The 14,521-nt window shown below is 42.4% G+C and overlaps 1 protein-coding gene across 4 annotated transcripts in view; it reads right to left on the bottom strand.

Moving 5' to 3' along the window:
• Positions 1-9,450: 9,450 nt before the first annotated feature.
• LOC117673507 (uncharacterized) overlaps positions 9,451-14,521 on the bottom strand; it is a 44,354-nt gene continuing 39,283 nt past the window's right edge. For all 4 annotated transcript variants that reach the window (XM_087884408.1, XM_087884406.1, XM_087884407.1 and 1 more), the window contains exon 2: positions 9,451-11,621. In XM_087884408.1, coding sequence (XP_087740534.1) covers positions 9,515-10,798 — 1,284 coding nt within the window. In that variant the 5' untranslated portion in view covers positions 10,799-11,621 and the 3' untranslated portion in view covers positions 9,451-9,514. The remainder of the gene's footprint in view (positions 11,622-14,521) is intronic.

Below are 14,521 nucleotides of genomic sequence, written 5' to 3'. Positions count from 1 at the left end.
CATTGATCAATCGTGAAATTCTCTTTGATTCGGGTCAAATTTTTAGCATTGCAAAGGGTTATCATCAAATATATCTGGAACTGCTGGGGATAGATTATATAATTGCAGACATATGCATACAGAGGTAAATACAGATACACCCACACATGTATAAATGGAGAAAATCTATGTCTGACCAAATGTCCCAAAATGGTTACAGTCAAACCTCCTGAGCTAACTTTAGACATGTGGGGGCTTTAACTGATGAAATGATGCCTAAAGTCTCTGCAAGATTTGAGGTACCAGTTTTCCTCATGAAAGTCCTCAGCTCCAAATAAGGCCAGAAAACATTGTCCACAAACACTCTGGTGACATCCCTATTTAAGCAGTCCTCACTTATCAGCCACAATTGGAACTGGTATCCACGTCACTTAACAGCCCAATCACTAAGCATGATGTCACATGACAGTGCCAACTTACATCTGTTCCTCTATAGTTCTTAAGCTAATTATTGTGTAATTAAGCTAATTACTATTTAAATTACAATTAAAATTACTTTAATTGCCTAATTAAAGGCAATTTCATATGACTGGGACATTTAATTTCCTGCCAGTATACCCACTGATTCTGCTTGTCAGAAGCTAGCTGGGAAGGTCACAAATTGGGAATATGAGTGTCAGATGCAGCGACCAGCATAAATGTGCACCAGTTGGCAGAACACAAATTGGTGCAACTCCTTTTCTTGCACGTTCCTACCCACAGGAACTGCTGACTTGTGGTCAATGAACAAGTGCTACAATGACCACAAATTAATGGATCAGGTTTACGTCTTCTTTTACGGGGCCATAGTAACTTTGAAGGCTCAGGGAAGAAGTGGTAAGTGAGGACTGCATATTCAACTGAATATTCCCAAATGGTTCTCAATAGCTGTCCACTCTAGACGAGTTCTAACCACTAGGACCAGATTGATTACATCCCAGTTCTGAAGGAGCTGGCAGACATGATGTCAGAACCATTGAATCATACCTTTCAAAGATATTAGAATACCAGGGAAATTCCAGTGGACTGGAAAAGAGCTGATGTAGTTCCCATGTTCAAAAAAAAAAAGGGGGGGGGGAAATAGAACCACAAAACTACAGACCAATCAAACCGACCTCAAAGTGTATTCCTTAAAGGAACTACATCTATATGGGGGGAAGTAATTAGTGGAGTACCCCAAGTTTCGGTTTTAGGCCCAGGACTCTTCAATTTAGATGAGGGAATCCTAGGCTGCATTAACAGAAGGATAGACTCAAGATCACATGAAGTAGTAGTTCCATTTTATAAAGAATAAGACCTCACTTAGAATACTGCATCCAGGTTTGGTCATCCAGATTATAAACAAATGTTGAGACTCTGGAAAGTCTCAACTCTGGAAAGAGTTCAGAAAAAAAGCAACAAAGATTATTAGGGGTCTGGAGGCCAAGACATATAAAGAATGGTTGTAAGAATTGGCTATGTCTAGTTTAGTGAAAAGAAGAACTAGGGGTGACATAATAGCAGCGTTCCAATTTTTTTTTTTTTTAATTTGATTTATATGCCGCCCTTCTCCGGAGACTCAGGGCGGCTTACAATGTGCTAAGCAATAGCCTTCATCCTTTTGTATATTTATACAAAGTCAGCTTATTGCCCCCACAACTGGGTCCTCAATTTACCTACCTTAGAAAGGATGGAAGGCTGAGTCAACCTTGAGCCTGGCGAGATTCGAACCTGCAGTAATTGCAGGCAGCTGGTCTTAATAACAGGGTGCTTTAGACCACTGTACTAACAAGGCTCCTCAAATCCAAATTTGAGGATTTGCCACAAAGAAGAGGGGCAGGCAAGACAAGAAGCAGTGGATGGAAACTAATCAAGGAGAAAAGCAACCTAGAACTAAGGAGAAACTTCCTAACAGTGAGAATAATTAACCAGCCTCCAGAGATTGTGGGGGCTCCATCACTGGAAGGTTTTAAGAAAAGACTGGACAGCCATTTTTTTTTTTTTTTTTTAATTTGATTTATATGCCGCCCTTCTCTGGAGACTCAGGGCGGCTTACAATGCGTTAAGCAATAGCCTTCATCCTTTTGTATGTTTATACAAAGTCAGCTTATTGCCCCCACAAACTGGGTCCTCATTTCACCTACCTTAGAAAGGATAGAAGGCTGAGTCAACCTTGAGCCTGGTAAGATTCGAACCTGCAGTAATTGCAGGCAGCTGTGTTAATAACAGGGTGCTTTAAACCATTGTACTACCAAGGCTCCTTTCATTTGTCTGAAATGGTGTTGGGACTCCTGTTTGAGCAGGGAGTTGGACTAGAAGACCTGCAAGGTTCCTTCCAACCTTATTACAAACCTCCAGTGATGGGAGCAGCCACAACCTCTGGAGGGAAGCCATTCCCAAAGAATCAACTTTCACTTGAAAGAGACTTTTTCAATCTTCCCACCAGCAGAAACTTACAGCCACCAGTTTCTCAGCCTGCAGCACCAGTGGGCTTCCATTTGGGGAGGGAAGGAACCAGCAGCAGCAGCAGCTGAGAGGCTTCAGCCCAGTTGCTTCTCTGCTTCCAGGCCGTGGAGGAAACCGAATAACCCGACTTGCTCCCGGACTCTCCTCCCACCTGCAGCCCTCAACTCACCTTCCAGCTGCTGCTTCGACCGTGGGAAGAGCACAAAAGCCGCTCTGCACTCCATTTTCCTCCCATTGAGTGATCTGGTAGAGGAAATTCCTCTGTGCTTCTCTTCTCATATCCTTTCTAGCAATACCGTATTCTATGGTTTTAACTCCTTAAACTCAACCACAGGCACCCCCTATTGTATTATGGGGGTTTCAGGCACAGATGTTGCCTAACTGATCGCCATCACCTGATATCTATCTAATGATATCTACCTAAGGCACTTGCAAGATGTTTCCACTATTAAATGCCATCAAGCCATTTTTGATTTCTAGGTACTGACTTTTGAGCCAAGTGAAACAGTGAAATGTGATGCTATTTAGTTTACGGAGATTAGGTGCTGAGCCCTAAAAGTTGCAGGCCAGATGCTCCAGGGGAGTCAGGTTGTTAAAATATTTAAATTAATAGCTGTGAAGGGTTAGTTAGACAATGAGTAAGAATACACAGTTATAGCTAGTTGGTTGAAGAGCACTGGCTGCTGCATGAGGCAATCTAAAATGAGATTGGTTGCTGTGAGTGTAAAGGGGGAGTTTCCTTGTTTCCCGCCTTTTTTCCTCTGTATGTGTTGTCTGTAATTTACCTCATGATTTTTCCTGCTGTGCTGATTTACCTGATGATGCCCCTATCTAGTTTACTATTTATGTACTTGTAATATATAGCTAGATTTATTTAAAACTACAAGTTTGTGTCAGCATCTATGACTCCATTTGGAACCCGGCTATGCAATTCCCTGACAGGTTATGGGCCCAGAAGCACCCTGAAGAACCAGAAGTAAACTTTTTCTGAGGTAAAAGTTTCACTGTGAACCTCAGGGAGGTCGAGGATGATTGGCCTGTAAAGGCAGCTATGTGTTACAGGAATGGGAGGAGGGTTTCCTGTAGTTCCTCTTAAAGGAGATGAATTATCTCTCAGGGTGCATAAAGATGGAGATGTTTCTGTAAAGGGAGGATTTGTCGACAGTTGTAAGCATCCTCCAGCAGATCTCAATGAGGAGGGGCAAAGGCAAAATGAGAAAGCAATAGCCAGCATCATTTTGTGCTTGGAAGATAATCAGGTCATACATGTGTGTGAACTTACATCTGCTAGAGAATGCTGGCTAGCCAAGTGACTCTCATCAGAAAACTTTATTGAACAAGGCTGAAGTTGGGAGAAAGTGTGTTGGATCACCTCCAGTTTATGAGGAAAACCGTCCTCGAATTAGAAGAGCAAGGAATGGGGTTTTTAGAAGTATATAAAATGTATGTTGTGCTTAGTAACTTTGATGATGTTTGGGACTTGTTAGTAATAAGCGTTATTTAACTACCATGTTTCCATGAAAATAACACCCGGTCTTATATTTTTGGGGGGGGGGGGTCCAAAAAACACATTTTTGGGGGAAACACGGTATCAGGATGATCAGCCCAGTCGGGTGCCCCACCCCACCGGAGCACATATAAGAGGCAGCACGCATGGGGGCCAACGGTGTGACAGGAAGTGACGTTTTTTCCTGTCTCCAGCCTCCAGAGACTCCTAGAGAGGCTCCTAGAGACTCCTAGAGAGGCTCCTAGAGACTCCTAGAGAGGTTCTGGAGGCTGGGGACAGCAAAAAATGTCACTTCCTGTCCCACCAAGAGTTGGGAAATGGGCCCTTTCAGCCTCCGTAGGGCCTCCAAGGGACTGGGAAAGGCTGTTTTCTCCCTTCCCAGATACACAGAGAGGATCTGGAACCAGGTAAGAAAAAAAAACGGGCCTACTAGGCCATCATGTGCCAGGATCGGGGGGGGTTGCGCACGCATGCACGTGGGCACGTGCACACGCAACCCTCCCCCGCCCCCCCTCTCCTGGCACGCGATGGCAAAAAGGTTAGCCATCACTGGCCTAAGGCATTATGTGCCGTTAAGTTGTTTTCAACTCCAGTGATCCCATCGATAGACTTTCTCCATGATGATTATCCCTAACTTGTTCATCCAGGCCTCACGGGGATTCACTCATCACCACACAAATAGACCAAAAAGCTTCCCATCAAAAAAGGGAGAACTATACCAAGAGGGGAAGAAGGGGGGAACTATTTAACAGTAACAGTAACAGAGTTGAAAGGGACATTGGAGGTCATCTAGCCCAACCCCCTGATCACACAGGAAACCTATGCACAGGATTTGAACCACCGAACTGCCGACCTTTCTGATCGACAAGCTCAGTGTCCTAGCCACTGAGCCACCTATGCTATATGCATACAGCAGTCAAAGCGCACCTCCTTTAAGGATTGGTGAAGACTGTTTCAGCCAGTTATTTGTCTTGGGGAGTGCGGGGTACCTGCTAAGTGTAACACTTCGTTTTGCAAGAGACAGAAAGTTGAAAATTGGAAGCTTGACCCTGCTTAGCTTTTTAAAATTAACTAGATTCTAGGCCTTAAAAGCTCATGAAACACTTATTTGTGTGCAGACGCCCTAAATTATTGCCAGCTTGCTAGCTTGATTCCATTAATAAACTAATGGAACATGCAACATTAATTCCCCATCTGTAATATTGCTAGAGCAGTCTTCCCAATTTCCAGAGTAAGAATTTAGCCTTATTATTCCTGAGCAGAATATTTGGAGGGTGTTAGTTTGCATTTGGAAGCTGATCTAAATATTCCTGCATTTTTGTAAGGATATGAGTCTCAGTGGAGATCAAAACCTCTCTAAATCTTAAACTTTTTATGACTGATTTCTTGCAGCTCCCAAGGATTTAGGACCTGGGAGCATCAACAGGTCAGAGGGCCCAAGGAAGCGAGCTTCATTCATACTAGCTAGGGCTGTGTCCAAGCATGCCCAGTGTTTGTTTCATTTCTGAAGGAAGAAAGTTAAGTCTGCCAAATGCCATGTGCTTCTGTAAATTGTCTTGCACAGAAGTCTCCATTAAGACAAAGCTGGAGAGATATACGTTAATTTGTCCAATTCGGCACAATTCAGTATCTTATTCATTATAAGTTGATTTGATGGTATATTTGCATTTTTCCATTGTTGGGCAAGTGCCATTCTCGCTGCTGTTGTAATATGGATGAATAGGTGCCAATCTTGCTTGCCTTCAGCACAATGTGACTGCGGGCCCCCCCGACAAGACTATCCAACATATAGTGAGGGAATGCTCTAACAGAAGGTATCCAGGAGATTTTAGGGACTTCCTCTGCGTAACAACAACAGCTACTGACTGGATCTCCAAACTCAACATTAAACTCTGAAATGTTATTTCTGTTTTCCTCTTAGGTTTTCTTACTGCTTTTTTTTTAATTGTTTTAACCTGTAAAAATGAAGTGTGTTAATATTGTGTGTGACCAGCCATACGCTAAATAAATAAATAAATAGCTTGCCCACATCTTTTAATTTGGTTCCGATTAAGTAAGAACCTGGAATTAGGGGGAAACTTGCACCTGTTATCTCGCTCAATCATTTTTGAATCTTTTCCCAAAATTTCCTGATCTGAGGGCAGGTCCACCACTGGTGAAAAAAAGTGCCCCTGGCCGAATTACACTTCCAACATTTGTTCGAGAATCCAGGGAACATTTTAGCTATCCTAGCTGGTGGAAGGTACCACCTATAAATCATTTTGTAGAAATTCTCCTTGAATACCGCTGATAGTGTCAATTTCATTGATCTATTCCATATTCCCTGCCATTCTTCAAGTTGCATCAGTCTTCCTAAGTTTCTCCCCCAGGCAATCATCGTATCTTTTACTATCTCCTCAGTTACATACCTTGATAGCAAAAGATTATAGGTCTTAGATATGAATTTTGTTTCAACACCCAGAAGAAGTCTATCCAGTGGTTGTGTTGTTTGGTAAATACCATACTCTTGTTTATCTTTACAGAATCTAGCTTGAATTTGGGCATATGACCATCAATCTATATCTATTCCTTTTAATTGAAGTTCCTTTCTTGATATTAAGTTCCCTCCTCCATCCATCAAGATATTGTAGGTCCAATTTCTTTTTATATTGTAAACAGTCGGGTAAGTTGCCATCTCCAATGGGACAACCCATTTAGGAACTTGGGTATAAGTTTGTTTCTTCACCTTTTCCCATACTTTTATTAAAATTCTTCTAATATAGTGGTTCGTAAAATATTTAGATTGTTTTCCTTGTTGTGCCCACAAAGCTGAATGCCAGCCTTGGTGAAGATCAAATCCCTCAAGCGTTAATATGCGTTTTCTTGAGAGGGATACCCAGGCACTTATCCAGAGAAGGAACGGGGCTTGGTAATATAACTCCCAATTTGGGAGCCCCAAGCCCCCTCTCGTTTTGTGTTCCTGTAGCATTTTTCTTTTAATTTGTGGTTTTTTCCCTTGCCAAATAAATTTGCTTATTGCCTGATCCAATTTCCTAAAGAAATTTTTATCCAAATTTACAGGATACAAGCCATATCACTAGACCCTCACCTGAAATGACCCTCCCATCACAAGGCCTACTGACCACAGTAGGCTGATAACGAAACATTCAGAAACCAACCCACAAGCTCGGAGAATGAATTTCCATTCTCATTGTTAGCCAAAAAAAAAATTGTTTATACCATCATAACCTGGAATGGTTACTAAACGAGTAAATGTTGAAGAGTATTGGGCCCAAGACTAAACCTTGAGGTACCCCACTGCATGCTTCTCTCCATGTAAATGTAGTTCATTGAGGACTATCAACTGAGTGCAGTTTGTCAGTCAATTGTGAATCCACCTGGTGCTGTTTCTGTCTATCCCTCATTGTTCTATCTTACCAAGAAGTAAGTTGTTGTCTACTTTGTCAAATGTCTTGCTGACGTCCAAGTATATTATCTCCACAACATTTTACAAATTCACTACTTTAGTTACTTTATAAAAAATGGCAATGATGTTTCTCTGGCATGATCTGTTTTTAACAAACCCATTCTGGCTGAAGCTCTAGCTTGGGAATAACTTGTGGAATTCTCAATCTTTTAAAAGAAGGAATAAAACCAGGGAGCACAGAGCCCAGAAGAACCAAGAAGAGGGCACAGGCACCTTCAAATACCCCAAATGTCACACTCAGGACCAGCTTTCAAATTGCTCAGCCAAGTTCTTCTTATGTTATAGAAATTCATCCCTAGACTTTCTGAAACATTTGTGTCTACTCACTGTCTCCATCTATGGTGACCTCAAGTTTCACGATGAATCTGGTTCAGAATTCAGAGAATCATTAGGGAAGTCAGATTGATCCTCAGTAATTCTATGATTTTCAAAATCCAGCAAATCCACTGGCACAACCAATTGCTGCTTTAGCGGTTGTAAAGTTAAAAGGAAAAGCATAGCTTAGTTGTCCAGTTTCAAATGTCCTACTTTCCATCGCTCAGACTGGCACTGATGGAGAAAGACCATCCTTGAATCTGAGAAGAATGCCAATCAAAACAGATCCAGTTTAGCCACTCAAATTTTTTAACTGTGCCTAATAAAATGTCATTCTTTCGTAGAATTTAGGACTGGGACAGATAGCAATGCAACAAATAAATTAAGAGGCAAAAGCCTAATTGCAGCTCCCATCATCAGAGGCACAGAGTGGCTGGGCTGATGTACAACTGAAACAAATTTTCGATTTATAATGAAGAGGCAAAGGAAGCTGAGGAAGACAGATTGGTCATAGAGATGTGGAATGCACAAAGGATAGGTTACAAATTAACCATTGTGTTAGAAATCCACTGTATGTGTGGAGTCCTTATCACTGAGCAAGAGTTGGGAAATGAGCTTTACATTACCTTTTTATTATTAAATTCATTTATTATTAAACTATTAAATTATTAATTGCTACCCAACTCACAGTTTGAGGCAACTCTGAGCAACTTGCCTTGCCGTAACGGTCATAGCAACAGCGACAATACCAATTTTTTCCCCTTGTCAAAGCTACTGATAATTCTAACTTAATGCATTTTTAAAAAGAATCATTTTTCAATATTGTACATTTTTCCCCTCATGTTAAGGTAGCAAAACAGAGAGATTTGTTGTCACTCTTCTGCGCAACAGTGTGGCAAAATAGCAGCCACTTCCACAAGTCCACTGCATGGCCCAGTAACAAATTCAGAGCCCACTGAAAATGATCACTGCTTCCAGGACACAGTCATGAGGGCCAGGGATGCGGGTCCCTCTCCTATCCCAACATGAGGATCAGAGGTAAGGAGGTGGAGGGTATGAGGCCTAGTGGGGTGGGAGTCCACCATAAGGATTATAGAGACCCAGTAGGAGTGTGAAAAAAAACCTGTGGGGACCCTGAGGGGGGTGAGAGTGAAAGGACTGGGGGGACTGTGTAGAGGAGGGAAGGGCCGAGGGGACACAAGGGTTGGGAAACAGAGCACAGCATGTCTTGGAGGAAGGCCGAGGGATGCTTGCGGCAGGTAAGACAGGCCCTGCTCTAGGCCTCCAAGAGTTTTCCTCAGCCCCGAGGTAGCCAGAGAGCAGGGGGATGCAGGTAGTTAAGGAAAGCAGTCTCACTTAATGGCCGTTATAACACACAACCATAATTGCACGGCCCATAATAATTGTATCTTGAGGATAACTTTTATGCTCGTTGGGGAATTCTGGGGCCCCAAATCTGGAGGAAACTAAGGTAGAAGATTGAAACTCCAGATGTGGGAATTCCATAATCAATATACAAACACATCACCCAAATGTCTTTTTCAGGCATTCCACTACTTCTGCAAAAATGAAATATCCAGAAACTGCTGCTGAAAACCAGAAACAATTAGTTAGCCTTTCCACTTTCTTTTTCTTCCCACCTACAAGTATAATCCTGAGACATATTTGAGTAAAAAGAATCAGGTCAGAATTCAAATAGTCAATTTCTCACCGACAATTTCAATGGGAGATTTCAATGAAATACAAGCCTTTTTTAAACTTATCTACTTTTGCCCCATATGAATTTCCTTGTGTGCAATAAGGGATGATTTATGCCTGAAATAACATCCACAGATTGGACATTTGAAAGATTTCCCTCCTGTGTGAGTCCTCTGATGTATCACCAGATCAGAATTACGACTGAAACTTTTCCCACAGTCAGGACATTCAAAGGGTTTCTCTCTTGTGTGAGTCCTCTGGTGTATCACCAGGTGGGAATTTTGACTGAAGCTTTTCCCACATTCAGGACATTCAAAGGGTTTCTCTCCTGTGTGAGTCCTCTGGTGTTTCAGCAGGCTGGAATTCTCACTGAAACTTTTCCCACACTCAGGACATTCGAAGGGTTTCTCTCCTGTGTGAGTCCTTTGGTGTATCACTAGGTTGGAATTCTGACTGAAATTTTTGCCACAGACAGGACATTCGAAGGGTTTCTCTCCCGTGTGAGTCCTCTGGTGTATCACTAGGTTGGAATTCTGACTGAAACTTTTGCCACAGACAGGACATTCAAAGGGTTTCTCTCCTGTGTGAGTCCTCTGATGTATCACCAGACTGGAATTATCACTGAAATTTTTCCCACAGTCAGGACATTCAAAGGGTTTCTCACCTGTGTGAGTCCTCTGATGTACCACGAGGCTGAAATTACGACTGAAACTTTTCCCACAGTCAAGACATTCAAAGGGTTTCTCACCTGTGTGAGTCCTCTGATGTATCACCAGGCTGAAATTACGACTGAAACTTTTCCCACAGTCAGGACATTCAAAGGGTTTTTCTCCTGTGTGAGTCCTCTGGTGTTTCACCAGGCTGGAATTATCACTGAAATTTTTCCTGCAGTCAGGACATTTGAATGGTTTTTCTCCTGTGTGAGACCTCTGATGTATCACCAGGCTGAAATTACGACTGAAACTTTTCCCACAGTCAGGACATTCAAAGGGTTTTTCTCCTGTGTGAATCCTCTGATGTTTCACCAGGCTGGAACTATCACTGAAATTTTTCCCACAGTCAGGACATTTGAATGGTTTTTCTCCTGTGTGAGTCCTCTGATGTATCACCAGGTTGAAATTACGACTGTAACTTTTCCCACAGTCAGGACATTCAAAGGGTTTTTCTCCTGTGTGAATCCTTTGGTGTATCACAAGGTCAGAATTACAATTGAAACTTTTCCCACAATCAGGACATTCAAAGTGTTTCTCTCCTGTGTGTGTTCTCTGGTGATTCACCAATCTGGAGTTCTGATTAAAACTTTTCCCACATATGGGGCATTCAAAGGGTTTCTCTCCTGTGTGAGTCATCTGCTCTATCACCAGGATGGAATTCTGAGTGAAATTTTTCCAACGATCAGGACACCCAAATGTTTTTTTTCCTGTGTGAGTCCTCTGGTGGCTAATGAGGTCAAAATTTTTATTTAAACTTTTCCCACAATCAGGACATTCAAAAGATTGTGTCTCCTGTGTGTCTTTGATATATCACCAAGTTGCCATACTCCCTCAAGCATTTACTGCATTGAGAGCACTTGTACGGCTTCTCTCTTGTGTGGGCCCTTCCAGGAACCACAACAGAGCTGTTTTGACCAAAGGTTTTGTCCCACTGAGATTTGTATGGCTTCTCTCCAGTCTGGATCCTCTCATGCATAATCAGCTGTGATTTTAAACTTCTCTCTTTCCCACAATAGGCACATCTATGGAGTTTCTCCACAACTGATATTCCTGAGTAGGTCAAATCAATGGATGATCCCTTGTTTAGTGCTGCTTTGATTCAAGCTGTTTTTTTCCTCCCAGGGCGAGGCCTGCATCACAGTCTGTTCTACATGGCTTTCCAATGGATCTTTTCCTCCCCACTGACTTCCAGAGATATCCCTCTTTTTCGGAATGAAAAAATAATCTCCCTTGACTTTTTATGTAATGTATCCTTATCCTTCCACATTACCTACTTTTTCCAGCTCAGAATCTAATTTGATTTTCTCTCTTTTGTCTATCAGCTGCCGGGGAAGGAGAATTGTGTGGTTTTCTGAAGGAAATAGAAAATAGTTTGATTTCTGGGTCCATTTGCTTTTCTTTTCAACATTGCTTGTTATTCTCAGTTGTCCAGAGTGTTCTTATTGCCATCCTCTTTTATCTATAGGATTCAAAGAAAAGTGTATTGTTAATTATAAAATGGTTGCAGAAGATATGAGAAAAAGAAAAAAAGTATACAGCAAAAAAACAAAAAGGTCGCAATGCTAGAATAACCTCTTACATTGATCAATCGTGAAATTCTCCTTGATTTGGGTCAAATTTTTAGCATTGCAAAGGGTTATCATCAAATATATCTGGAACTGCTGGGGATAGATTATATAATTGCAGACATATGCATACAGAGGTAAATACAGATACACCCACACATGTATAAATGGAGAAAATCCATGTCTGACCAAATGTCCCAAAATGGTTACAGTCAAACCTTCTGAGCTAACTTTAGACATGTGGGGGCTTTAACTGATGAAATGATGCCTAAAGTCTCTGCAAGATTTGAGGTACCAGTTTTCCTCATTCCTTTGGAGTCCTCAGCTCCAAATAAGGCCAGAAAACACTGTCCACAAACACTCTGGTGACATCCCAATTTAAGCAGTCCTCACTTACCAGCCACAATTGGAACTGGTATCCACGTCACTAAACAGCCCAATCACTAAGCATGATGTCACATGACAGTGCCAATTTACATCTGTTCCTCTATAGTTCTTAAGCTAATTATTGTGTAATTAAGCTAATTACTATTTAAATTACAATTAAAATTACTTTAATTGCCTAATTAAAGGCAATTTCATATGACTGGGACATTTAATTTCCTGCCAGTATACCCACTGATTCTGCTTGTGAGAAGCTAGCTGGGAAGGTCACAAATTGGGAATATGAGTGTCAGATGCAGCGACCAGCATAAATGTGCACCAGTTGGCAGAACACAAATTGGTGCAACTCCTTTTCTTGCACGTTCCTACCCACAGGAACTGCTGACTTGTGGTCAATGAACCAGTGCTACAATGACCACAAATTAATGGATCAGGTTTACGTCTTCTTTAACGGGGCCATAGTAACTTTGAAGGCTCAGGGAAGAAGTGGTAAGTGAGGACTGCATTGTTGTGGCTCCGTTACCTGAGCCTGTGTCATTGGCAGGAGAGGACTCCGAGAGTGAAGGAGAGGAGTTGGCAAGGCCTCCCTCTCCAGGACCCTTCTCTTTGGCAATGCCTTCGGTGTCCACCGAAGGGCAAGAGATAGGGCCGGGCCAAGCACGTCCACGCAGTTACAGGTGGACAGTGATGAGAGTAATGAGTCTTGGCTGGATCCTCGACAGCGTCGCAGAGATAAGCGCGCACAACAGAAGAAAAGGCGTGCCCGAGATTAGGCTGAGTCACTGGACCACACCCCACAGGGTATAAAAGGGAGCATGGTGGCCAGTCAAGCCTTGTGACGAACAAAGCTGAAAGCTTCCACGCCATTCTGCATTGTCGGACTTTTGCTATAGGCTTTGCTGGATTATACTTGGACTTAAGTTACTCTGTAATTATTGAACATTTTACTTTGATGTACCAGAAGCGGAGAGAAGTTATCTCTGCCCTTTGTGAGTAATAAACTCTTGGCAGGCAGCCACTAAGTTGCTGCCAAGTTCCGTTATCATAAGGAAAAGGATTTTGTCGGCTGGTTTGGTTTTTAACTCTTGGACATCTGTTGGTGTGTGTGCGTGTGGGATGGGGACAGAACATGCATATACAACTGAATATTCCCAAATGGTTCTCAATAGCTGTCCACTCTAGATGAGTTCTAACCATTAGGACCAGATTGATTACATCCCAGTTCTGAAGGAGCTGGCAGACATGATCTCAGAACCATTGAATCATACCTTTCAAAGATATTTGAATACCAGAGAAATTCCAGTGGACTAGAAAAGAGCTGATGTAGTTCCCATGTTCAAAAAAGAAAAAAAAAAGGGCGGGGGGGGGGGGAAATAGAACCACAAAACTACAGACAAATCAGCCTGACATCAATACCTGGAAGATTGTGGAAAAGATAATCAAACAACAGATTTGTAAATACCTAGAAACAAGCAAAGTTATAACCAGAAACCAACATGAGTTTGTCAAAAACATATCATGTCAAACAATCTTATTTCATTCTTTGACAAAGTAACTAAATTAGTGGACCAGCGAAATCCCGTGGATATGTTATATTTGGATTTCAGTAAGGCATTTGACAAAGTCGTCCATAACTTAGAAGATGTGGGACAGACACATCCATCCACACAGATAGATTCATAACTGTCTGGCAAACCGACGTCAAAGTGTATTCCTTAAAGGAACTACATCTATATGGGGGGAAGTAATTAGTGGAGTACCCCAAGTTTTGGTTTTAGGCCCAGGACTCTTCAATTTAGATGAGGGAATCCTAGGCTGCATTAACAGAAGGATAGACTCAAGATCACATGAAGTAGTAGTTCCATTTTATAAAGAATAAGACCTCACTTAGTGATCTGTCCCCGTCCACACACACACACAAACACAGCCAGCCGAGGGTTAAGGAAGCACTTGGCACACACCCAGGTCTTTATCTCCAACTTGGCAGCGATATACACACCGTCTGCCAAGTGCTTTTATTTCACAGAAACTGAAAGATAATATACTCAGCGTACAAGAGTCCAACAAAAATAAATATTCCTCTCAGCAGTTTCGGACGATGCTCTAGTGACTATCCAAGGTTTATTTTTGTTCGTCACAGGGATCACTGGCCACCACCCTCTATTATATAGTCTCTGGGGTGTGGTCCAGTGACTCAGTTCTAATCCCTAGCACGCCTCCTGAGCTGCTGCAATCGTTTATCACGCCTTCGGAGGCGTGCGTCCAGGAATGATGTCTCTCCTTCACTCTCATCCGAGACACCTGTCTCCCTGCTAATCTCCTCTCCCTCGGCCGGCACCTGAGACAGTGCCAGAGGGGAGGGGCCTGGAGAGGGAGGCCTGGCTGACTCCTCTTCCTCATGCTCGGAGCT

This window comes from Pantherophis guttatus, chromosome 2 (assembly GCF_059756535.1).
Source record: "Pantherophis guttatus breed Tessera chromosome 2, ASM5975653v1, whole genome shotgun sequence".
Classification (NCBI taxonomy): Eukaryota; Metazoa; Chordata; class Lepidosauria; order Squamata; family Colubridae; genus Pantherophis; species Pantherophis guttatus.
Note: the sequence above shows the minus strand (reverse complement) of the source record. Positions and strands in the feature narration are given on the sequence as shown.